A 25,331-nucleotide genomic window follows, 5' to 3' on the forward strand; every position below is an offset into this window, starting at 1 on the left:
GAAGAGAAATTTCCAAAAGAAGCAGGGAGCACCTGTTCTTTCTCTAACTCCCAAGGCCAAAGTTTATACAATTTTCCCCTGAAAATCGGCAAGGAAATTGTCCACGAGATGAGGATCCTGATGGTCATTTCGGCTTTTGGTTTGCGGTACACCTTTTTTGGCATTTTTGGCCACCTTCGAGGGGCTTCATTTAGAGATTTTCTGTGTCTCAGGGGAGAGACACAGAGTGCGTGCGCGCACCTGTGCCCATTTACTCTGACCTGCAGCTGACCCTAGTTGCTTGGCAACCTCAAGCCTGCCTTTGAATAACTTTGTTGAAGTCTCTATATGATATCAGACTATCAAGACTACATTTTTAATGTCGGCCATTTTATCCTTCTCTCTTGCAGACACAAACACAGACACATAGATAGAGAGACAGACAGACACACACACACACCACACACGGACAGACAGACAGGGCAGACAACCAAGCACACACACAGAGACAGACAAGACAAACACACATGCACACACACACACACACACAGACAAGACAAACACACATGCACACACACACACACACACACACACACACACACACACACACACACACACACACACAGACAGGACAAGCACACATGCATCACACATCAGGCACACTCAATATTTCTTTAGAAATGTTTCTACTTAACAACATCTGTTCGAACTCTTAGTATCACAAGAGGATGTCATCTGCTGTGAATAAATAATAATAATTCTGGGTGCGTGGGACATAAATCCCTTCTATTTGAAATAAAAGTATAACCATTTACTCCAACAGCAAAATAATAATATGTACTGTGCATGCAACATATAGTCCTTTGTCAGAAGATGGTGGATTCAGAGCCTCTAAGATATGCAAACTGTGTCCATAGTATGTCATACCACTCCATCAATCTGATAGATGAAGTCAGACTTGGCATCTCTTTCCCCTCCCTTCATACCCCCAGCTCATTTCACACTTTCCAACTTCCTCGCCTCCCTTCAAGGCACGTTTTAGACTGGTTGTGAAAGATGTCCCTCCCTCTCTCTCTGTGTCTTTTTTACATTCACTTCCTGTCTCGCTCTGACTCCTCGCACCAAATGTGAGGACGTGGCAAAAAAACACCTATGCTCGTAGTTAAACCTGCAAATTAACAGTCTGCTGTGCTGACTCCCCTAAGACAAAGTGTATTTCTGAATTGGCTCTTATTCCGAGTTTAAACGCATGTTTTGTACAAGTACACTAACACACAACATGTGAACAGGCCCATCTGTAAGCGCAGATGGAAACGCACTCACTTGTCACACATACTGTATGGGCCATGCAACCCACGCATGCGTCACAAATGCCGACTTTTAGAATTCATTTATTCCCTTGAGCCTTTATTAATTTTAAAAGTAATCAATAAATGCCCAACTTTAACCTAACTTTAACATGTTTTTACTGCAATAAGCACACTAACATATGACACAATGTTATGAGAGCCACTAAGGCAAGGCCTGCATTATGTCATATTTTGTTTTTAACAATTTTGATTTATTGAAAGGAACAGATTCAGTTTCAAACGATTTTCTCTTGGATTTTATTTCCCCAGATATTCAAAATGGTGCCACCTTCCACGTGTTCATCTAACCCTTTGCTATCATAGGTTACACACTCTGTCACTGACTTCTTCTTTGATGGCTCCTCAGCTTTCTGAAAGTAAAATAACTCCCCGGCAGATAAGATACATTACTCTACTCCCACATGGACTTCTTGTGCCCGGCGGGTCGATCATGGCCTGACGTTGATTGACACGCTCTTTATACTTGTGGACAGTTCACGTTGATCCAGTTACAATCAGCATGTACAGGGCTTTTACACAAATCCATTCAAATGTGAAGAATTTGTGTACCACTGACCTGACAGTGAAGGTGCATGTAACCTTAGTGCTTAGTATCTGTGGTCTGTGGATACCCGTATCATTTTATATGGAGCCATATGGAGACAGTAAGCTGTCATGACACACAATGCATTCGGTGGAGACGTTATAGTGTTGAGGATCCTCTGATCTCATGAATAATGTATAGGTAAGGTAAAGCATATTATTTGTGTGGATGTTAGAGGATGTCTACAGCCTTGAGCTGCATTAAGGCAGTCTAAATATTCAATCTGTCTTTTAAATTAGATTTAATATCTTGTTAAAAGCAGGTCATACTCATGAATCCAGCAGCATAAATGTTTGTATGTTTAAGCATGTAACCATAATCTTAATTTAGACTCAATGCAGAGTTTGTCTACTACCTTCACTTTTATTGATGAATCTAAATGTCATTTCCCTGATTTGTGTTCTTCTATTCTGCTATTAAGGACTATTAATGGCTAAAACAATGCACCTCTGTCTCTTGTCTGGCTGTGATGTTTTTTTTTTTGTTTTGTTTTTTTATTGAACACTCTTTTAACTTCTTGCCCATGACTTCTTGCCCCCCCATGATGTAATCCTATTGCATTTGTCGCAATTTCTTACATTGCTCTTGGTACAGAACTGTGTGCCTCACTGGTGATTATTTCACTTCTACATTGCTAGAATCCCCCCTTTTTACCTCCTTCTCCTGCAAAATCATTACATTCTGTAGGATTTCCATTATGTTCTCTATTCAGTAATATGGCATAATATGTGATTAAGTTCCAGTGAAAGAGCCTCCAATTTTTTGGAGTGATTGGGACTCATTCAGTTTTGATTGAAAGAGCGTGTCTCTACGGTTCTGTGCAGTCTGCTTTGAGACTTTAGTCTAAATGAGGTTGTTTTTAAATTCTTTTCAATAAAATGTTGTTTTCCCAGTCTGTGCAGTTAGTTCTGCTTGGTGTGGGCTGCGTGCAAGTGGTCAAGCTGGTGAGTATTTTGTTTTAGTGGATGATAGATGACAGTAAACCTAGAAATTATAGGTCTATCTAATAAAGTAACTTGAGGACATCATATCCGAATAAAGCTTAGTGTTTTTGGTGAACAAGATTTTAAAACAGGACTGAATATCTACATATTCTGTAAAGAATAGGCAGTTTATACCCCACAGCAACAACAGCAGCCTCTATTGTATCTATTTTTGCTTTTGATTTTATATGATCATTTAGGTGCAGCAGCAAATTCAGTCTGTTCTGATAGGTTGGATTGCTCCCTGTTGCCTTGTGCTCCTCTTCATCTGTCAGCAGCATTAGGTGTCCCACAGACAGGATCTTAATAGTAGCAGGGTGAAGGGGACAGGGCCCCTAATGGAAGCCCTTTGTTCAGTTGTCACTTTGACTGCTCCCATGGAAACACCCTGCTGGCCAATCAGACGAGCCCTCTAGGTAGTGACCACTGCGTTTCTTCCTCTGCTTGACTAAAGGCATCTATCACATCTTAAGTTTCTCTCTTTTTCTCACCCTTTTTCTCACACTTTTTCTCTCTACCTGTTTCCACCATGTTTGACAAATGACCTTTTTATACATTCTTACAAGGCAGAAAAAGAAGAGAAAATAAGCTTTTGTGTCATGTCAAAACATGTAAAAGGAAAAAATAGTATTAATGTTTCTCCCTTTGTGTACAAAACCAAAAGCGAAGCTGTATTGTTGCAGCCTCGAGATATGCTTTACTAAAGCTTGGAATAATACTTTTATTCTTTTAGAATTCCTTCATGTGGCTGCCAGATTTCCCAGCTTATCCCCTCCCTGAAGTGGATATGAATACCTCCCACTTGACTTTCTATGAGGTGAATATAAAGGTAGCCCCGGCTACATGCACTTCTCCCACCGGGTAAACACTGTGCTGTGTGATAAAGGTTTTAGAGAGAAGGGAGTATTGGCAGAGTTGAAGGGAAGCGGGTAAAAAAAAAAAAGATCATCTGTATCTCTGTTCTCAGCTGCAGCCAGTTGGAATATAAAGCACCAGTGGGTCACTTTAGGATTCATCTTCCAGAAATACTAGTTCTCTAAAGACCAGGGAGCAGGACTTAGAGTCAGATAAAGGAAAGTTGTTGACTTGTGCATGAAAAAAGACACCAATAAGCTTTACACTCTGGAGGGCCTTAAACTGCAAGAATGTGGAGTATAATTGTGCAGGAGCGCCCGCTGCAGGCATATGCATAAAAAAATGTTACAGGTGGATTGTCAGAATTACCTCAGTGAAAATTATTTTGCTAATTAGTAAAATATCAATGACAGTGTGGAATTAGATTTTTTTCTTTAACTAGATTTTATTTATAATCACACCCCTACTCTAGGGATGTGCGCATAGATGCACACATACAGTACAATATATGCATGTCATTGTTTGTGTAGAGTTTTTGACATGTGTACAATCACATGTTCAACAGTTCAGACATTATCTGGTTTATTGCTGTCCAGGGACGTGTACAAGATAAAATACGCAGAACCCTGAAATATTCTCAGTTCAATATTTATACTTAAGAATATTTTCTGTGTACTACTATTATATTATATTATTTATCATGTTGTATATGTAAAGTTTAAAGCATGTGACCTGACACCCTAAATGTTTTGGTAGAAAGTGGTCAGAGAGCCAATATTATGATCACTGTGCAGCTGCCTTCACTATGTGGAAGAAGGACATCCCTCTTGTCCATTAAATATCCAATAGTAAGAGAGAAATTGATCTCCTTTAAAACAGCACATTATCAAAGAGCTTTTAGATGTAGGAAGAGATATTCAAACTGTATAGAAAAAAATGCACCATGGCCTTCTGACTAGCAAAATAATACATTTTTAGCTTTGAACTTTGACTATGAAAGGTTTTTAAATGACCAAATCCCTAAATATGTGTAAGATTATACCATTTCAATGATAATCCAACAGTCAAATAAGAAAATAAAAATAAACACACAGTGTTACTGTAGAATTTAAACAATCTACTTGGTATTGCACCACCATAAAGTTGAAATCGATCAAGTAAGGAGAGGCAGAAACAGAGACATACTGATTTATCATCCCAGAGCTCCAAAAAGGCTGGATCCTACATTTCCCATAAAGCAACATTAGCATCTTTTCATTACACCCTCTATTTCTGGATAACACCCCCATCTTTGCTCAGACTCAGTGCCCTGACTTGCCCTGGCTTTCTGTATTTGTAGACTCTAAGCAACAAAACCTGATGACATCATTAAGGTTGTTTACTCAGAGAAGGGTGAGAAGCTCCCCGTAATGATGAAACTGACTTTTTGTCTAAATTTGGTGCAGTTCTGCTCAAATGTTTGCATGATGTAAGGGGTTTACACAACCCCCTTCCTCAACTTCCTTATCTCCTCCAGCAGAGGGGTGTAGACAGACTTCCCTCCCACAGACCAGCTGGATTACACATTTTGGTCTAATCCCATTCATTCTCTCTGTGCTTTCTGTCAGACTGACATGTACTGGACCATCATGTGCCCATGTCACACACATACACAGGCTCAGGTGCTTGTGTCTGATAAGGACTATGTGGAAGTATTAGCCTCTTCAGCCCAGCCCAGTCACATCACGGGAAATCCTGTTTCCTCCCATGATCCCCACTTTGGCCTTATCAACACAACCTGCTCCAAAGCCTTAAACCCTTGTGTCACCACACGCCCTCAGCGGCTTTGCGTCAGGAATGATCTCTGATGTACAAACCACGGCGGCTAAAATCTCAAACAATTTTAAAAAGTCAAAATATATTTCTTTCTTAGTGAAGACACTTGGTCTGACACATCCTGGTACTTTGTGTTTCATTATCAAGTTGTCGTGTTTCATTAAGTTGTTTTTACATAGATTTGATGTATTTTATTTTTTTTTTTTTTGTTCCTGTTTGACAACTGAGTTTTAAACTATTTGATCACAAGGTTCCGTCTTGCAAGCTCCTCTGACTGATATAAAGATGTTTGTCATGTTGGATACTTCAGATTTAAAGCACAATTGCATGCAGTGTATCACAAATTATGATAGAATCTAAAATCCCTCTGGGTATGATGCATACATTCCGTAAAGGATTTGGTATAATTATAATATTTTCATACGTGTACATTGAGTGTGATTTCCAGATATTTATCCCTGAACTGTCTAATGGTTTGCCAATCAGCATTGACCTGTAGCACATCGTTCATTCAAGGCTTCAACCCTGACCCGAGGGCAGGTGGCTATTTTATCTTAATTAGAGCTTCTTTATTTATCTAACTCTGGATTATCAAACGATTAAATATTTTAAATGTATACTAAATGTATGCTGCTGATTTGTATTGGTGTCCTTCTTAGTCAAAATAAAATCTAATGAAGTCTTTTTTTTTCTTTTTTTTCCCGTATTTCTTGTAAGAGACAAAAAACAGTGTGAGATGAAGTGTTGTATTTATTCCCCTGACAAGACAATGTCCTTGTAGTGTTGTAAAAACATAGTGAGATGTGGAACATGGTTTGTTCAGCCTGCTTTTCTCCCAGCTATAATTTTTGCTTTTGGCATGAGCTGTAGTGCCAAAGACTATTTTTAATGGGTTACTTTATCATTGTTAGATAGCTTTTTTCTTAATATTGGACTTGTGCATACTTGTTGTCTGCTGGGAAATCATAATAGGATTTATTTTCATATTTTTTTTGCTTGTGGTAACAGCCGTTTTCTTGCTGTGTTAGCCCACCGCAGCTGAAAAATGAGAAGCAAAGGCTGTGTAATAGCTAATGTATTGGCTGAAGGCAGCAGCTGTTTGCTGTTGAGATGCGAGCCAGACAGCTTTGTACGGCAACCTGACCGGAACTGCTCTACAAACAACTAGCAGACAAAACAAATTATAGGTTGACAAGCCTAAAAAAAAAACCTGCAATATCATGAGTTCCACAAGCAGACATGATGCAATGCATGCAGCCACATTTGAACAAATATGCAAGGGCATGCATGAACATAGGCATAAAAATGCATGTGCCCTAAACCAAAAAATAAGAGGGTAAACAGTATAATTTTTCTTTGTCTGTCTGCCTCAGGCTAAAGAAACACACTCAATCTTAGCTGCTTTGGCTTCATCTGCATGATTTGTTTTTGGTGAAGGCGGATATTTTCCCTCTGGCATCTTGTGAGTAGCATAACATAGTTGAGTCAGCAGTGAATGACAATAATGATAGTTAACCCAGCATTGAACTTCACGATAAATCAAAAGCAGACCCCCATTCAAAATGCAACCTCTTGATGGAGAGCTGTGCACAAAATACAAAAAAGATATATCTTCTGTGTACTCTCTGTGTTACACAGTGACCCCCACAATATAAATAACACTTACCATGAGTAATAGTGCAAGGAACTGAACGGAAGTACAGCTGAGGCTCATAGAAATGTTGTTAAATCAAATTAATGGATGCATTAAACCTTTGACTTGATGGTTACATCATCTGGAGACCATGAATGTCTCTGCAAAATATTATGACAATCCTTTAAGGTAGACGTTGATATATGTCACAGATGAAAAGTTTGACCTACAGAAAAAGTCAGGTGATTATCAAAATCAGCAGGGATCATCCTCTGGAGACCATCAATGTCATGGCAATCCATTCAATCGCTGCTGATATTTTAAAGTGACCAACCAACAGACATTAGTATCCCTAAAATCATGTTGCTGGCACAAATACAAAAAAAATATGTAAAAAAAAAACATTCATGGCTGCGTTTGGATTGTTGTTGTTTTGTTTTTTTGCATATCTGCCAGCATGTATGTAGATGTATCTGAGAAACCCATATCATCACTGCAACATGTATCTGTCCGGCTCTGATTCATTCTTGGAGCACTATTGCAAACACGATAATAATAACTTTCTGGATTTCACTTGCTCAGACTTTGTCTGTGATGGAGATCGAATTGACGAACTTTGCTTCACTGTACAGAATCGCCTCTTAACGTCTGTCTCGCAGCTGTTTGTATTAGGAGACTCAACTTAACCATGAGTGACATTAAAGTGTTTTTCTTAATGACACATTTTGTTATAGATTGCCCTATATGCGTCTTTGCACGTGGCCCTGATTAAAATGTCAGTGACGGTCTAGTAGGTCAATCAGTTCGTAACAGCTGATGAAAGTCTTTAAAACATGGCACGACACTTGGGAAATTTTACTCACAGCGGGAGGTTCAGTCATTCTAGCATGCAAATGTCAAACACATGTTTGGGAAGAGACAAAAAAACTGGGCCAACCAAAACACTCAAGCGGTCACAGACAAATACAGTCATGCTCGTGCACACATCCACGTTTCATTCTCTATTTTTTTTGCTTTAGTGGTGCCTTTTCAGCACTTTGTGGAGGGGTGTGATTTCTCTCAGCAGTGTGTTGAGATCGTGAGTAATAGTGCAAAGGATTGACCTGCTGTTTTGTTGGAGAAGCAACAGTGGACAAATTGAATGTCTGCTCTCGCCTTATTTCTAACTGTAGGATAACTTGCAGACAAGGACCAAAAACTGGCTTCCGAATTGATCGCCCACCCTGTATAATGTGCACTACATCACTTGTTTGTTTTTCTATGCTTGTGCTGGCTCAGCTCTCACGTTCAATCACAGTTGCATTTTTCAGTTCATTGTGAGATAATTTCATGCGCTGTCTTCTGCCTCTGTGTTTTTGTGAAAGGCAACAGCTCAGCTTGGCTCTGCAGCGCGAGGGGTTGTTCTACATCGCTCGCTCGCTCACACTGTTTACGCTTTTGTCAGCTGCACCGTGTCCCTAAAGAGCGGTTTTGTTCAAACACGTGTAGATGCAGCCGTCAACCGCGAATTGCAGAGTGCAGATTTGTCCTGTTGGCATGCTCACCCCGATGCCCCTGCAGACAGGTCAGGTGTTGTATGCCTGCAGGATGAGATTAAAAGAAGGGCTAAAATGTGAGGGTTGGGGGCTAAAGGAGTGTATTTACTAAGCTCTGATTGAACCCTTGGGCTCCCAGCGGTCCAGGCTTCCTTCAGCGACACATTTATCATATCACAGCCACACCCAGGCCTTTTTATTAACGTTTATTTGAACTGAAACCTCAAGAATCTTCAGGAAATTATTTTGACATACAACTCTTGGTCATATAAACCTCATATATAACCTGCTGTGAACCATCCAAGGCTGCAAGGAATGCCTCAATTAAAATAGTGATTAAATGACGTTCTGTAGAAAAGAGAGTGAAACATGCACTTGATGAGAGACAAAGGTGATGTTGAAATGTCTGTGGCACTCCAACACCCGAAGACATTCCATTTACAGTAATATAAAACAGACAGAAGCAGCAAATTCTCACATTTGAGAAACCTTTTGCGTGGGAAAACGTATTTATTATGTCTTATCAAAATTTCTTGTAAAATCCACAACTTGTTTCAAGGCCAAAACCAACCGCATCTTGACAGTTGTCATAGCAATATATTTGTTTTGTTCCTGCTCAGCAGAGCTTTGCCGACTCCTGCTGCTGAGTCACCAGATGCCTGAGACTTCCTCTCACCATCCGCTCACTCCCTAAACCTCCCACCTACTTGTTCAGCCTGGAGCCCAAACACTGATGTGACTCTGTCAACATGTCGCCTCCTCAGTCATTACGAATGGGCTGACTTTTTGCAACAAATACGCTGTGAACATAACAATCACACTGTTGCTGTTGACTGAAGGGGCATCTTTGGCTATTGTTGTTTGACCTGGGATCATTTCCTCAGGATTTGTAATGCTGTTTGGCTCAGACAGCTTAAATATAGATTTACTCAGTGGTAATGCTATTCACACAGCATTTCTGTCAACCTCTTACCCAAGCCATTTAGCTTGGTTTATAGTGAAAAGAATTGCTGCACACAAAAAGAGTAAATCCACGGCATCTCCTGCTGTTTCACATTTTACAGAGCAGTCAGACAGTATTAAGACGTATTAAGGCATTTTTAGCTTGTATGACTCTGAAATTTAGCACATTGGATGTGAAATTAAATGACTCCAGAGTTTAAGTGTTGACTTGAAGCTTTAGTTTGAGGGTTTTTTACATCCATGTCAGATGAATTTTAAGGGTTTAGAGCAATGAAGTGTTTGGATTGGTTAACAGAGTTACCATATTAAATACTTGGAAAATAGACTGTGCATATGTAGCACCATTCTGACATATTTCATTCACCCATTGACACTGGCAACTGCTCATTAGATTGGGAGCTAATCATTTACACACTGATGGCACAGTCGTCGGGAGCAATTTGGGGTTCAGAATGTTCTTGCCTTGCTTAAGAACACTTTGACAGCTGAGGATGGAACCACGGATCATCTTCCCTCTTCAACTATATTCGGTGTCACATCCTTTGCAGCCAGTGACATTCATTGGCATACACTTGGTATTGTTGATGACACTCTGCCAGGCCTGTGCTGCAGCCAGCTTTCCAGCACTTCTTGCTTCTTTTGGTTACTTCATACCTTCAGGTTCTGGTCTAAGATCACAGTCCTGTTGCATTTTCTTAATGTTTGGGGAATAACAGTGTTTAATAATCCAAACCTTGCCACCAAATATGGATGCAAATATTGCCAGATGCCATTAAAGCAGAGTCAGGACCTGATCTTTATATTTATAGCCAAAGCAGAGGGGGGAAAAAAGTTAATATGTTTTGCCTGTATCTTTCACCTTCTTTTTTCTGTCCCTCCTCATTCTTTTTGTCATTATCATCCTCTTATCTAGACACCTGGATCAGCCTCTTTTAAGCCCCATCTCTACCGGGAACTGTCCCTTTACCAGTATTGCATGCTTTTCAGGCTAGTACACCATTGATCTGTGTGTGTGTGTGTGTAGCCTCGTGCAGGGCACATGCAATTAAGTTCCAACCTAAGTCTGTGCGTGTATGTGTGCTGATACATACCTACAAACATCCTGTTACACACAGGCGTAGCCACGCACAAGTGAGCAGGCACATGTACGGTGATTTAGCGTGAAATGGGACAGGTCATGGGTATGGCAGCAGCGCTGTGGCAGGTGCTGACCAGACCAACTCGATCTATGGAGTACAATTTGCACATATTAACCACTGTTGCCCTTTTTCCGTCAAGCAGCAGAGGTTCAGATCAAATCAATGCTGGAGGTCCTAAAGCTAAATAAGCTGTAAAATTGATCTGTAGGCACATATTCACATCGATAATTCCTATCGATGGTTGTGGGGAATGCAGATAAACCCGCCGAAAGGCTTTTGAACACTTTAGCACCGTCATTATGTTAACCTAACCTACATTTTCATTTGGTGACAGAAGTAGTAAGTCTGCACATTTTGCATTTGGACTGAATGCCCTCTGCCGGCTTACAGCCATTTTGTCTGGCACTGATGATAAAAAGGGTCTTTGGGTCAGCAGCAGCAGCAGCACTCTTTCTGCACTCTCTCAGGCCATCCCGGAGGCCTTTTTTTTTTTTTTTTTTTCTTGCCTGGACATACGCAGTGAAATCCTCTGTAATCAAGCAGCTGGAAGGTCTGCTTTGAGGGGCTTTAGTGCAGTGTGGCAGGTGCCAATCTGACTACAATCAGGATTTACACAGGCCCTGCTCCTGATGGCATTCGGCGACTTCAACATGAGCTGATGCTCGGAGACTAATCACAGTCATTCATGCATTTTGTGGTAGAACTCTCACGGTGTGTAACAGATGAGGTACACAAGAACCCATTAGAGATTTACCGTGTACATTCAAACAGGTCCCATGAGATTTGGGTTTGTGGTGTTTAAACGTTTATCCAGGGAGTTAGAGGTGCACATGTGTATTGTTGGTTGGTTATATTTCATTCACTTAGTTATTAGGGTATGTTTTATTTTTAGAACTTTGGCTTTTATCTGATATTGTTACATTCAAAATTGCTGATTTGTTTTTGTTGTATTAATATATTTTATTTCAGTTGAAGTTTTGTTTGTTTCAAACAGAGAACCTATGCAAAGAAAAGAACAGCACTATCTTATATAGGTTGAATAAATAAATAAAAATCCCTGTTGTTGTACAGAGAGCATCTTTGCTTAGCTGCTTTATTGCATTTGTAATATTTTGGACAGGATTTATGTGTGTGAATTCTGTGTGTCATAAAGAAAAATAAACCGTGAAACGGAGAGAAGAAAGAAAGTTGGAGCCAAAAGACAGAAAATAAGAGATGGTTTGTAAAAGACAGAAACTCCCGGGGGCGGTGGGACAGTGGGACACACACACACAGAGACACATACACACACATACGGACGGACTCAGTCGTCCCTTCTCTGTCTGTCTATTATTGATGTTGGGCACGCAGGGTTCCCACTCAGCCATCTGTTCTCAGCTCTCCCACTCCGTGCCCCCTTTTGCTTCATGCCTACCACTTTGGCAGGCTGGCATAAGCAGAGCAATGCTGTCCTTATCAAAGTGTGAAAACTTCATAAATATCTCACACTATCTGGGAGTAAGCTGTTGAAGGAAGAGCCCAGAGAGAGGAATGAGAGGAGGAATAACAGTAGTGTGATGAATTTTTCATAAATTCAGCCTCTTTGTTGGATGACTTCCAACATATGCATTGATTTGCGGTGCGGCGATATAATCATGTCACAACTGCGTCAGATATAAACAGCATTGGCAGTGGGTGTGTTTCATGATGGACTGTCAATAGTCTTCCCCTGCGTGTTTTTTTCGGATGTTAATCAAATCTCCGCCCCGCCCTCCTGCTGTTAATAGCATATGGCTGCAGGTTTGATTTTGTTTGACTTGTAATTGATGACCATGCATATTCAGTCAAACCCGGTTGCCAGGGGTAACGAGGTCCTGCAGGTCTCCTGATTGGCTCTCGGGCGGTCACATGAGGCATCACTTGGCCCCCAGCTGGGACGGAGGCCACATGTGGCGAATCTGGAGATGTTTAAGGGTGGCGTGTGTTTGCAAACACTTGGCTTCGCCTCCCCCGTTATAATCCATGGACGCAATTCTTATCCCTGTTCCCCCTTTTTGTCCTCTCCTCCACACACACACACACACACACACACACACACACACACACACACACATACATGTACACAGGCGTCTTATGCAGTAAATTGACTGTAAATGTTGCATGTCAGTCTTGTGCAGAAACCATCAGTGTCAGTGAGGCTGCCTGACTTAGCATGTGTCTTCAATTACATTCTCCTGACTGACAGAAAGGGTCAGATGTTTGTAAGGGGATGCCAGGGGCTGTGGGGTGGTGGATAAGGTAAGATATTGGTTTGGGGCTTTAGAAATCTAAGCTATCACTCTATCGTGTGACTTGTCTTTTCCTGATTCCTAGAGGGGTGAAAGAAGCTTTATTCTCTGGCTAGCCCCAGAGTTAAGACCCCCTGGGGACAGGGAGATGAGAGGGAAATTAATAATGTGTGGAGACTCAAAGGCTTTGACTGAACCAAAGGATCAGACGAGTGTGGAGAAAGTGTATTAGAGGCAGACAGGGAAACAGAAACACGAGCGAGGAGAGAGGAAAGTACAATCAGGCAGACAGGCCACCTTTGAGTAGAGGCTAGAAAAGTAAGAGGAGTGGTGTATTATGAGACATAAAAGAAGGCATCTCCAAAAAAAAAGTTTTAAAAGATCAGCAATCAAAATGGGATACTCTGAAAATCTTTTGAGCATCACTCACAGCTTTTAGGCTTTGAAAGGTGTGAGTGTTTGGTCGAGTATCCCTTTAAGCGGTTAAATAAAATCCTACCCCGTGTTCAGATCTTTTCACATCTGGATAAATAGATACGTAAGAAATGGAATTGTCATTTTAGGCACTAGACACAAAGTGAGAACAAATTTTTACTTCCTCGGCTGCTCGGAAAACAGATTGCAAATTAGCATTTCCTTACCGAAGCCAGAGGGAGTCACGAACTGCCGGTGCTCTCACTCTTGAGACATGTTTTTCACATTACAGCGTGCGAGTCTAACATGAACCGCAAAAAAGAGAACAAACACCTTAACGTTAAAGAAACTCCATATTTAATATTAATAAGCTTTACCCAATGATGTGTAAAAATCATGCTTGCATGCTCGGTGTTGGCACACTCACATGCCTTGCCTCCCCAGGCCCGAGCGAGCTTTGGCCCCGCTGTGACCTTTCTGGCACGAAGCCAGCAGCTCTGCTATCCTTTGAACCAGGACAGACGTGCCTGAAACCAGCTGTGTTAAGCCGGATCTGACCACAGCTGATCACACCACCTAGCATTAAATATGAATGGCTCTTAATTCCTGATTTTATTCACCTATTCATCCATCTACGCTACAGTTCAGTTTGCAGTTTGCATTTTTATCAGAATCTGAATCAGAAATACTTTAATAATCCCAGGGGGGGAATTATTTTTGTTATGTTTGCTTTTGTGATCTTTTGTGTTTTAAATCATTCTTTTTCACAACGAAGGCTAATAAAACCCAAAGAAATCGAGCTAATTCTGAGGCATGATGCCATATGTGATCCCTCCCTGAAGCACGGGGCAGGTGGGCAGCGTGCCACCTCGCAGCACAATGGGTTTATCCACAGTGATTTATTAAACGCCCTAACCATTGGCTAAATTAGCAATCTAGTCCTCTCCACTCGCTTTCCCTCTTTCTCTCTCTTTGTCTGCCTATCTTCCCTCCTTTTAGTCTCTATCTGCAAAGTGCAGTTAGAATGATTGTTAAGGAGGTGTTTAATGGTGGACTGGCCTCATATTGGAACCATTAAGCATGAACACGACTGCCTATTACACGGGTCTTTAGCGGCACAGAGGAATAACCCCCTGTCATCCTGTCGAGGAACGGCCCCTTTGAGGTTTCCCTCCATAGTGGTTAAATGTAAATGAATGTGATGCATACGTACTCCATAGCAGTGCTCCATGTAATCCTTCCACAATCCACAACTGATTGTTAAACATGAGAACGACTTGAATAGGGAGATTGAAAGGTTCTGGTCAAGAGTGCTTCAATGAAAGTACTCCGCGGTCGTAAAGTGGTGGTCTTCTCTTCACAACAGCCATTAGCATCGGCCCATCTTGAATGTTAAATACCATGAGCACCGAGATGCTGCATTGTGTGTTTAGACAAGAGGGAGTGATGAGAGGCTCTAGATGACACACCTGCCCAGGAAGAGAGGTTGAGATAACAATTTTCTTCTCCCTGTCGAGGAGACATCTGGCACTGCCACGGTGTTGCAAGCCGAAATATACCCAGGAGCGGGTAATGAGGCGTAGGAGATGTGGTTTGTGTTTTTCTGTTTTGGGGTGGTGGTTCCCTCATCTTCCTGAACGAGACCCTGTAGACCCTGCAAGTACGCCATCTGTAGTCCTCAACCATAAGCTCACTTGCATGTGACTCATAATCTGTGTTAAATCTGCTTAAATTCAGGGGCACAGTGAACCTCCTACTGACAAACTAAACAGGAGAAAGGGGAAGTATGGAGGTTAACAAACAGAACAAGATATGAGGAGAAAAACGTGGAGTTGAGTGCGTGACTTTGTGCTTTGGCGTTTCATGTAACCAAAGTGGTATCCACCCATCCATGACTGTGCACCACATGTCTTTGCATGTCATCATTAACATGGTGGCCTGCATTATGTTTACACACAGTCCTGTGTGGCACAGCAGACGCCTGAGTGAGGGGTTGCTAAGTAACACGCAAGTAATGTTCGATAATCACCCTTGAAGAACTGAACATGAACATATTTTCTTTTATCTGGTAGCACATACAATTTAGTTTAATAATGGCTGTTCATCTGGGGCGTATATTACTGTTGTTCTTGATTATTGCCTAGGACTGTTTTTATTACATGTTGTTGATGGTTGTTGATTATTACATTTGACAATTAGTTTTTTTTAGTTAACATTAATTGCCGACTGTTGCCTCTGATTAGTTTTTTAATTATTTGTATAACCAATTGTTGTCTCTGATTGTTTTTTAAATAGTTTTTATAGCCAATTGCTGTCTCTCACATTTGTGACTTTTATAGCTGATTGTTGTTTATGACAACAGCTTTTGTAGTTTCGTTTGTAGATCATTTATCTTTTCTTTTTATTTGTTGATGATGATTTTTATTATTATTATTGTTAAGAAGAATTTTGTGAATTGAAGTAAAATGCTAAAGAATAAAGAATTCTAATCAAGAAAATATAGTTGTAATTTTGTAGTTCATTGCTGTGTGTGTGACTGTTTATCTCTTTGTTTATTGCAGGTAATCTCCGCTCTGTCAAGGATCTCCCACCACAGCATTGCACAGATCAAAGGCATCAGGTATGTGTCTCATTTGTGACTCTCTCATTTATTATTTGAGCAGCCAAAGCACTCCAGAGTATCGGTGTCAAAGAAACCATTTGGATGAATGTATTCCACGTTTGCTTGTAAGCTCATATTAAGATGGAGGTGGGCTATTAACAGCTGCTGCTCATTTGAAAGTCGATTTACATTTTTAGGCAATTAGCTGCAGCTTTTAGCCACTGTTATCTTGCAGGGCCCAAAATTAATCCACAACAAATTTACATCTGTCACTCAAACAGTACTGCAGTACACTGTTTATGTACACATTTAGTAGCACCGCTATACGAGTCAGAATACTACATTGTTACATTTTTCACAGATAACGTGAAAAATGAGAAAATCCTTAATACTCTTTTATCAGGCCTGCAATGGGCTCCTGATTTCTCTTCATTTGTTCAATCTGCACGGAGCTTGGTGGCTCACCGGCGCCACATAAAAAGCCATTTTATTCGTCTGAGTAATGAGTTGATGGAGTGTGCCCATTAGGAGCCATGCCAAGAAATGAAAGGATGAGAAAGAGAGAGGGAGAGTGACAGAGAGAGCAGGTCCCTTGCCATTAATAAAGACAACACGACCTGCTGACTGCTGGCTAATTCACTGACCAGTCCATACTGACCATTTTACTGTGAGGTGTCAAAGCTTTGGACTTTGTGTAGAGTTACTTACTAATCTCTGCAATCTCAATGTTGATTACAGTCAACTAGTATTTAAAACTGTGTATCGGGGGTTAGAACCCAGATGTCTAGCTTTATCACTAAAGGAATGTTACGTTTTCACAACCCAGGTTTCCAAAGAGGTGGTTTTAGTATTTGGATTGAGGGACAAGCACCTGACCACTGAAGTGTCCTAAAACAAAACACTGAATTTCTTTCAACCCCTGAGGGTTATCGTAACCTCTTAACCTGCTGTGGAGGTACACATGGAACTACAACTGCCTTTTGGGGATCAATGAAGTGTGACTTAATTAAGTAAGGTCAAATATGGCTCTGGGCTTGAATAAGAAAACATTGTTTAAGGTTATTAAATGGTACACTGAACTACATTCTCTCAAGGGACATGTCAACATAGGAAATGTATTTCATATGGTTATATAAGTGAAAATGAATACAAAATTCCATTTAATGCAGAGTTTGAAATGTAAACTACCTTCAGAACAAAGTTCACGTCTTAGTCTGTCCCACCCTCTTCACCCGGGACTTAACGGTCTTAGCTCCTTTTTATTTTGTCCTTGACAGTTTGTGTACGATTGCCTTATTTGAGCTGGTATGCTTTGAGTGGCTTCTCATTGAGACAGTTGGAGACATCTGTAACGAGTCAACCATCAAAATCTATGGATCAAAACAAGTGCAGCAAACAGTGAGATAGCTGATGATTCTCAGTGGAATCAGCACTCATACAGATTTAAAGATGCAGTGTTAGGTGTTGATTCTCAGTGGAATCTAAGTGTGGTTTATTAGAGCTGCCCCTTATTGCTTCCGCTACTGCAGATACTTACAGGGCCATATGACAAATGTGTAATGAGGTCTGTGGACATGTACTGTATGATCTAGCATAAACGGGGTCCTGCTATCAAGCAGAGCACTTACACAACATAGATGTGCATTGACCCTAGCTGGCTTTTCTAAAGGGTCTTCTCACTTGGTAATTCTGCTTAGGGCAAGGTCAGTTGCATTCAAAGGTCCAAGGACCTGTCAGACCTTTTCTGTTTCACTTCAAAGCCCCTGTCACCTATTTATAGGCCTAACAGATATAACTCACTCCAACACATAGCATACTATACATTTAAGTGGTGTACCATATAGACTGAATGCTCATGCCCTCCAGGTTTACTTATATAATAACAGGGTCATGCCTGGCACCTTTCAGAATAAGGCTGCAACTAAAACAAAGGACAAGAGGGATAACAATATTAAAATGTCAAATAGAATCAAATGAAAGTGAATCTGTAAGACTGACTGCAAACGGAATGTTCCTTTTGTTTTGTTTTTGGGGTTCTAAAAAGGCAAAGTTATAAGAAGTGATTTAAAAGATACACAGACGAAACAAGTGCCCTTCACAGAATTTCAGATAGGTGCTTCAATATTATGCTTAATGCTTCAAAACTTAATCCAGCGTGTGTGATTTAAGCAGATTTATTTGCATAATATGGAACAAAATATTCATCTGCATGTTTTAATTATTATATAATCACATAAAAACAAGAATAGTTGTGTTTTTGTTACCGCCGTTGTAGTTGAGTTAAAGGATCTTTTCCAGCCTTAGTTCCTCAGGATGGCGGTCTAGACACAGACAATAAGCCTATAGTTTTAAATCATTTGGACAATGGATGGCCATCCATTAGGGTTTTTTTTTAAATGAGCAGAGAGTTCTTTGCTGTGTTAAATCTCTGGGTAACATTGCCACAGGCATGTCCATTGACATTATGTTGAAGCTCATTGATCTGGTCTTAGATGTCTGTTCACTGTAATCAGGCATCGATAGTTCATGTCTCTGTGTGTGTCACTGTGTCAGCACTTCAGCCCCAGTCTGAAATAAAGCCTTATATTTTTGCATGCTTCTCTGCACATTCAGAGATACACTGGACACATAATCAAAAATTCATATGTGCAGCACACTCTCATCTCTTTTTCACTGTTGTTTCAATTCTGTCTTATGTCAACATCCTCAAGTGATCTCTGCAAACCAGGAAGAATGCTTTTTCTCACGTTTTTTCTCATTGAAATCAAGGATTGTAAAGCCTCTTATTAACTGAGTATAATGAATTGTGAATTATGATATATAAGCCTAAATAAAACTGACTTGAGAGGACAATTTCTCCAAGGTACAGGGGACATGTCCTCCTCTTTTTTCAATGTTTCAACTTTTATGTATTTTGAATTGGTTCGCTTGTAGAATCTATAACTCCATTGTGTCCCCCTCCTCCTAAAATCAAATCTACATCGTTGGTACAGTCTGAATCTCTCCATCACCAAATAATTTATCCCAAAAACTGTCAATCAAAAACATAAGTCGATCCTTCTTTTCTCTCTTTTTGTCCAAAACCCTAAATCCTCCTTTTTCTGTGTTTAGGCCTCCTGTTCCCATCTTTGTGTCCTGGGAGTTGACCTTGTATTTCTCAAAGCTTATCTAAGGCATAAGCCTGCGTCATCCTCTCCCCTGTTATTCAGCCCCCACCCCCTTTCCTACTGCTTATCTTTGATGTCCTCAGCTAGCCCCACGCTAACCTTCAACCCGCTCGTGCTCCGCTGTCCCGGTTCATCACTGATCCTCACTATCAGAGTGTGTGCTTCATAGGCTCCTGGGACCAGGGTCAGAGAGAGAGCGAGAGACAGCTCAGCATCTAGACAAGAGAGCAGACGAGGAGGAAGTTTGTGAGGAAGGTTAGAAAATGATAGTCCTTTTAAAATTCTTCAATTGCACAATTTCATATGTATGGTATGTACTAGAGCCATACTGTAATAAGAGTAATTATGGCTCTCTGTAAGATAACTGAAAAAGTAAAAAGCACAAGTTCCAAATAATTCTAAAGTTGGGTCAATACGTACATAGTCTTAGAAATAATGTAATACAGCATCACATGTAAAAGAAAACAGAGAGAAACAATAATAATTAGTAATATAATATAAGGATACAGCAGCTTAAGAGTTAAAAGCAGAGGAAAAGAGTGATTGAGTGACTAATGAAAATACAAATAAAATAAAGTCATATACACCGTTCACTTATACATAAATGTATATGACCACAAAGGATAATTGCACATTTAATTGTACTACACATGTGCAGAGTTGTGTAGCAATATACTAATAAAATATTAAAGCAGCGCCCTGTAAATTGGATAATTGCACAGAGATTGAATGAGGATACAAACAGGAAATTCACAGGATAGTTGCACAGCGTGACTAAAGTAATTGTGCATTTGCTTATATCTGCTGGGATAAGAAAAAATAAATAAAATAAATAAAGAATAACAAGAGGGGGGAAAGAAACATAAGCAGCTGAATTTAGGGCTGTATCTTGTCCACATATGGTGACAATAATCATGATTTCCTGAAGCTCAAGATGGTGTTTTCAAATTACAATATAGAAGCATTTTTTTTTATTCAAGTAATTAATACATCGACTGATTGTCTCTTTCTTGCACATCCCCCCTTTCTTCATTCTGTAGACACAGCTCTGCCCCCTCACACACGCATTAGTACTGTACGCAGTTTTCACATTGCATATCCATTCCTCATTTTTCACTCATGCCTCCTGAATGCATCGTCTGTGCTAATCTACCACGTATATGTTGTGGAAATAACTCACACATGCAAAGAAAAATGCTCTGACTCATCTGTTACTTTTCACACACACACACACACACACACACACACACACATACAATCACGATCCCCAGGCGGGAGAGGCTTTGAAATGAAACCGCATTTCCAGGTTTAAAAGAGGACTGGGATGGTTTATGGACAGGCTTGGTACAATAAGTGGCAAAGTGCACTAGCTTGCTCAAGCTCCAGCGATTTATTGACCCCTGCAGAAACAAAGCCGTGTCCTGGGACATGAAACTGCTTCCATTTGAGCTTGCGCTCACACCTAACGGCTACACTGTTGTTCTGCTGTTTGACAATAGTTGATCAATGTGGGCCGGCTCGCTGCGGCTTTGTCCAGCACATATGTGCAAAAAAAAAATCCCTTTACACAAGCATTGGCTTTATGGAGAAGGAAACAGAGGTGATACAATGAAATTAACCAAGAACAAGCAAAACAGTAATGAAGGAGATGCAGAGTAAAGAGTCATGCAATCATTGCTTACAAAAGAACATTTTTCCTTTTTCAGTGTTTTGTTGTTCTTAACCATTAAATTAATCAGAAAGCCTTATTGAGATATTGTATTTGTTCACTGGCCAAGACATGCTGCATGGTTTTGAAAGACAGGTGTTTTAGGATTTAACTTAACACAAACTCTTCTGACAAAGGCTTAAACTGAGAAGTTGCCGATCTGCTCCGGTTGGGCAAATCTCTCAACCATATCGAACCCAACCAAGACAGCAACATTCTCCTAAGTGTACCTATAAGAATCAGTGGTGCTCAAACAGTACAAATAAATTACTAGACAAAGACTTGAACAAGCCAAATCAACAAGGCTTTTGGACAACACCAGTGCCAGAGGATAATCAGGGATGTAACAGATAAACAAATGCACAAATGTGTTCTCTGAATAGACAACTGATTATTTAGAAGAAACCTTTCCAAGTACCACATCAGCTCTGGCTTAGTGCACAGTGTGCAGACCTGAGCAACACGAATTAACAAGCTTGCAGGACAAACAATAGAGCATTGCTAAATTGCCAAGAGAGGGCTCATCATTGGAGTTCTGATGAAATTATAAACATAGTTCAATTATACCAGGTTGTATCATTTAAGGAAATGAAAACGGCAGCATTGGACAGTGCTTGGCTCCGCAAAACAACACCAAGGTGATAGATATGTTCGCTTATCTCCACAAACTACTATGTAATTAAATTTTGCCCTGCGGGACTCCATTAATAACTTATAATATAATGCACATTTCATTGTAGGGGGCCATCAGATGTGGGTGTGTTATTACGCTCTGGAGGAAGCACCTTCTGCGCAGCGCTTCTGTTCATAACAGCGAGTGAGAAAGTAACATAAATCAGATGAGGCAGTTTTTGTGTTATTATTTCTTAATAATAGTACTTGTAATTAGATCTCCAAAATACAGAGGTTTTAATGAAGTCAGCCACTTAAACATGGAAACATTTGCAAAGTTAATGAATCAAACAGGGCTGGAGGCTGAGTTTGCGGGATTCTTTCTGTGTGTGTGTGCGTGTGCATGCTCGAGGGTGACCGTCTGACCTTTGACTATCTAGCTGAGCATTCATTAACTTGATGGCTGACACACTGTTTCAGTGTGACCACTGCTTTAATTACGCAGGGGCTAATTGGCGGTGTCACATGGATACAGACAGCTTGACACGCACAAACTTGCATGTATACTATTAATACAAAGAGGTACACTGTTGTTTTTATTGCTTTTTTTTTTTTAGGCTCGCACTATAACTTTCACTTTGCGTGATATGTGGCCCTTTAAACATCAACGGGTCACTCTTTATGAAGACGTCCTATCACAATAAAGTGTTACACTCGTCTGATCGTATCTTGGCATTAAACACCAAAGGGTTTCGAAGCTGAGTGCTCACAGACAATCGAGTACTTTTATGAGAGCTTTGAATGTCTGGTCTCGGACGCTGAACTGTCCATATCACCTCCCAGCTCACTTCACGAGCAGCTATAACACACACACACACTCATTGCTTTTCACTTTGTCCCTATATCTCTCTTGAACTTTCCCACATGGTATCATCCATACATTTATATCCATGCTGCACTCACTTCTCACCAGCAACTATACACATAATAATATGAAATATGTTGATTTCTTTATTTACTCTGCTCATAGTATAAAATCATAGCTTTCGTCAGAGAGGTTAACATTTAGAATTTTTAGAAGAAAAACTCCAGGCCCACACACACACACACACACACACATACCCCAACCACTTCCCCATGAGCTGCATGTGGTGCAAAAACATCCGTCCTTCGTGCAAAAAAAAAACATTGCCGGATATTTCCTATCACAACATTAACGGGAAAGTAGTAGTAGGAAAGTTGTATTATATAATCATGAGTTTTACAAGATAGGATTACACACACACACACACACAAAATACTTCCTCAGGAAGGCCAACAAAGAAGTATACACTCCAAAACATGAACATAAAAATAATACAATTAAAAAAGGAAGTGCCTAAAATGAAATAGATAAATAATATTCGAGAAATGGGACACTCAATGTGTTGTTACTGCCGTTTATATATGAGGCAGCTCAGCAGACACAGGCCATCTGGTTGGAGTAAACCTGTGTGAAACTCAACAAACATTTCATGTCTAATTATACTGAAGTGAATCTTCTTTTCCCATTTGAAATATATTTGTATTTCAGTTTTGGAAACGCAAATTGTTGATGAAGAGCCAAATCTTGTGTTCATTTTTTTCCATATGTCAGCATTTGTCACTAACTCGAAGTTCTTCACTACAGCATGTTGCACTTTTTACAAGCTGGTTGAAGAAATTGGTTTATAATGCCTTCCAAACATGCCGAGGAGTCCCAAAATCTAAGTGGTCTGGCTGAGATGCATTTCTGGTAAACAGATGGTTTATTACTGTGGCAGATCAGCCACATTGTTGCACGCTGAAACATACAAAATCCAAACTTTAGCACTGCAGACTCAATAGTAGTTGTGATAGCTCCTAAAATTGATGACTAATTTCATCAACAGTAAAGTGTGTTTGAATCTAACCCACTTAAGAAACACTTACATGCTTAAGTGATGCTAGCTTGACATTTATTCAAACTGATTGCTGGTCAAACTCATAGGTGTGCCACTCTGTGCCCATAAACCTGAAACCATTACTCCCTTTCCAGTCTCTCGCTCTGTTTTTCATCTTTTTACTAAATAATTTTAGTCTTTCGTGTGTGTCTCCAGTATCTCTTTGACAGTAGGAAAACATATCATGTGTTCAGTAGTTACATTATACTGAGTGAGTCAAGGTCAGCCTTAGAGGGCTGTTTACTGTAGTATAAACCACTGCTGGCTGGATTTATAGCCTGAGGAGAGGACGTTAACAGCATGCCGCTATCACGCTGAAAACAAACAAGCAGGCCTAAAAACTAACAGGAAAGGGCATACGGGTACTTTGAAAGTTGGTAATGACCTATAAATAAAAGTGTTTGTTTTTGAATATTAAAGATATTCCCATCCTTCCAGCTTGGAGGTTAACGGCGATAGCCTGAGTATGTCTTATAAACACAAGAGATGCTCAGGATTCATTTTAATAATACGGGCTATTTCCGTTTCAGTAACGTTAGCGCATTTGATGATTAGCTTCGATCATGACCTCACTGATTTTAATGAGCTTCAATTGTGCACGACATTAAGCTAATAGGCTATAATTTGTAGCAATCAGCTCTTGTGGAAAAAAAAATAAAATAATAATAATAAAGTCATAAACATGGTTGAGCAATCTGGGATCTAATCGCACACTTAAGAATAATGTTTTCAGAAATCAGATATCTTTAAAAAGATTAGAAATAAATCCGCCCTGTTTAATGAGCTAATTGATTATCCATTTTTTATGCTCTGCCACTTCCCAGGAGGATTTGTTGACCCTGAGTGGGCAGGAATGAAAGATGTAAAATGAGGATTAATTATTCAGATTATTATATGATGGGTCGAATGCCTTTATGCATGCTATTGTAACTTGCAGCGTGTCCCATAACCGTTGTGTTTTATCGCCTAAAGTGGACATATGAGTAGAGAAGATCGCTTTTTCTGTGTTAAAAAAAATTACTGCAGCTCTAAACTTGTCATTTTCAATATGATATATTGCTCTACATTGTCCCTGAGGATCCTTGAAAGCAACCCAACCCTCCTGAGTGGATTTATAAGACACCTGGCCATCCATTTGAAAAAAAAAAGAGGCTGTTTTCCTCTCTGAAGGCCTGTGTAAGTTGGCTGTGGAAAGATGCCATGGTTTTTTATCTGTCAGCAGCAGTGTGTTGATGTGTTTTGACAATGTTGTTTGTGACTGATGGGGTCTTCTGTTGAATACATCCTGCTGCTGTGCTGCCATAGTGATGGAGCTAAGAGAGACAACCTGGCAGATAGAACAGTTTCTCACTGGTTATTTTTCCACCTGGCACACCATTGTGTGTACAGTCATAAAGTATTTTGTACCCTCTCTCACTATTTGTGTCTGTGTGTGTGTGTTTTTTTTTGTGTGTGTGTGTGTGTACCAGGCCATTTCCATCAGAGGACACAGCTTTGAATGAGGATGACGTGTACCGGAGCCTTGAGGAGCTGGCAGAGTAAGTACACCTTCAGAAAACTTGTTTTTTGTCACTTAGGGGGACTTTTTTGTAAATTTAAATTAATCTAAACTTCCAACACTGGCATTTACTTAGCCCGTAACCCTAATCTTAAACTAAACAAAAAATCAAGTCCAAAACCTCAAATTTACTGGTCCAGCTCTTGGTTCCCACAAGGGAGCCATGTCCTTACAATATGACTGTGTA

At 40.2% G+C, this 25,331-nt stretch overlaps 1 protein-coding gene across 7 annotated transcripts in view; it reads left to right on the forward strand.

The window, feature by feature from the left end:
• Positions 1-25,331, forward strand: part of vav2 (vav 2 guanine nucleotide exchange factor) — a 195,297-nt gene that overhangs the window by 120,477 nt on the left and 49,489 nt on the right. For all 7 annotated transcript variants that reach the window (XM_027278576.1, XM_027278580.1, XM_027278581.1 and 4 more), the window contains exons 3-4: positions 16,098-16,156; positions 25,056-25,124. In XM_027278576.1, the coding sequence (XP_027134377.1) occupies positions 16,098-16,156; positions 25,056-25,124 (128 nt within the window). The remainder of the gene's footprint in view (positions 1-16,097; positions 16,157-25,055; positions 25,125-25,331) is intronic.

Source organism: Larimichthys crocea, chromosome IV (assembly GCF_000972845.2).
Source record: "Larimichthys crocea isolate SSNF chromosome IV, L_crocea_2.0, whole genome shotgun sequence".
Taxonomy (NCBI): domain Eukaryota; kingdom Metazoa; phylum Chordata; class Actinopteri; family Sciaenidae; genus Larimichthys; species Larimichthys crocea.